Source organism: Calidris pugnax, unplaced genomic scaffold (assembly GCF_001431845.1).
Source record: "Calidris pugnax isolate Ruff unplaced genomic scaffold, ASM143184v1 scaffold470, whole genome shotgun sequence".
Taxonomy (NCBI): Eukaryota; Metazoa; Chordata; class Aves; order Charadriiformes; family Scolopacidae; genus Calidris; species Calidris pugnax.
The window spans coordinates 1139994-1141589 of NW_015092761.1; the positions used below are offsets into that span (position 1 = coordinate 1139994).

At 60.2% G+C, this 1596-nt stretch overlaps 1 protein-coding gene across 1 annotated transcript in view; it reads right to left on the reverse strand.

Moving 5' to 3' along the window:
- The window catches only part of SHISA6 (shisa family member 6), a 285033-nt gene extending 284542 nt beyond the window's left edge, over positions 1–491 (reverse strand). The window contains exon 1 of the mRNA XM_014962652.1: positions 408–491. Within this exon, the coding sequence (XP_014818138.1) occupies positions 408–491 (84 nt within the window). The remainder of the gene's footprint in view (positions 1–407) is intronic.
- Between the last annotated feature and the right edge of the window lie 1105 nt (positions 492–1596).

Consider the following 1596-nt stretch of genomic DNA (forward strand, 5'->3'; position numbering starts at 1 on the left):
CCCGACGCGGGGCCACGCTGCCCCGACACGCCGGGACGGCCACCGCCGCTCCCCCCACCCCGGCCCCGCCGCCCCCGGGGCAGCGCCACCGGCCCCGGTCCTGCCTGAGCCGTCCGACCCCCCAGTGGTGTGAGGGGCGCGGGAAGGGACCCCATAGGGGTGTGCGGGGGAGAGATCCCCGCTGGTGTGTGCGGGGCGGTGCGTGAGGGGTATGGTAACGAGGTGATTGGGCTTATGGTCCCTACAGGGGTGTGCGGGGGAGGGGTCCCCATCAGGAGGTGCGCTGTCGGGGGCTATGGTCCCCATAGGGGTGTGCGGGGGAATGGTCCCTACTGGTGTGTGCGGGGGGCGGTGCGTGAGAAGGGTGCCCATAGGGGTGTGTGAGCGAGGTGATTTGGGCTATGGACCCCATAGGGGTGTGTGGGGGAGGGGTCCCCATCAGTAGGTGCGGTGTCGGGGGCTATGGTCCCCATAGGGGTGTGCAGGGCCATGGTCCCTAGAGGGGTGTGTGGCCCCTTTACCCGTCTGTGGGTTGTGGTCCTTACTGGGATGGGCAGGGGATGTGGTCCCACTGGGTCAGCTGTTTGCACGGGACAACAGTGCCTACAGGGGCTATGATGGCTGTAGTGTCACAGTCTGTATGGTCCCTAATAGTGCGTGCACTGGCTGTTGTTTCTACATGAGTTTGAGTCTACATGAGCATGAGTTTATGGATCAATGTGTGCAGGGAATATGGTCCCCATGGATGTCTGAGGGCTACATAGAAGCTATAGGTGTGTATGAGTGTTAGGGACCCTCTGGACATACCAGTGACAAGTTCTCTTTCACAGTGCACATGGGAGATATGGTCCTTATGGATGTGTGTGAGCAGACCCTATCAGTGTGCACAAGCTGTTTGGGTTGGGGACCCTAGAGACACCTGGGAGCTCCTGGGGTTAATGGAGTCTGGGTGTCCAAGCAGATCTGCTCGGGCAGCTCGGGGCAGAGCTCCCTCACCCCCTCAGGGAAGTTCTTGCCCCAGGACAGTGTCCACACCACAACCTGCTGCTGGGCAGATGTCCTCAGGACTGTCAGGCACACCGTGGCCATGCTGTCCCCACTGCCCTTCCACTCTCTGCACGGAGACATACCTCCTTGGCTTCACTGGGACTGCTACACCAGCCCAGGGCTGTTGGCACCTGCCCGGGAAGGTGCACTGAGTCCAGCTAGGGCTCAGCCATCGTGCTCAGGGTCAAGAAGGCATCCCCCACCCCAAGCAGTTGGATATACACCCCAAACTAGCCTTCTCTGAACTAGCTCCCCTCGGGGGCAATTCTGGGGTGCTGTAGGGATGGGCTAGCAATGCCCTGGGCTGGCCATACCCAGTGACCACAGGCACAGCCACCACAGCTTTGTTTAAGGTAGTTCTGAGCAGGATTCCTGCAGGTGCAGAAGGAGGTTTCACTGCTCTGAGCCGCTGGGCCCCCATGCCAGAATTTCCTCAAAGTCCTGGTGCTTCCCCGTGTCCCATTGCAAACTAAACTAAAGCCTTTACAAACATTTCCTGAAGACATACAAAGCATTGTCAGCCGTAAGGACACACAGAGGACAGAGGAA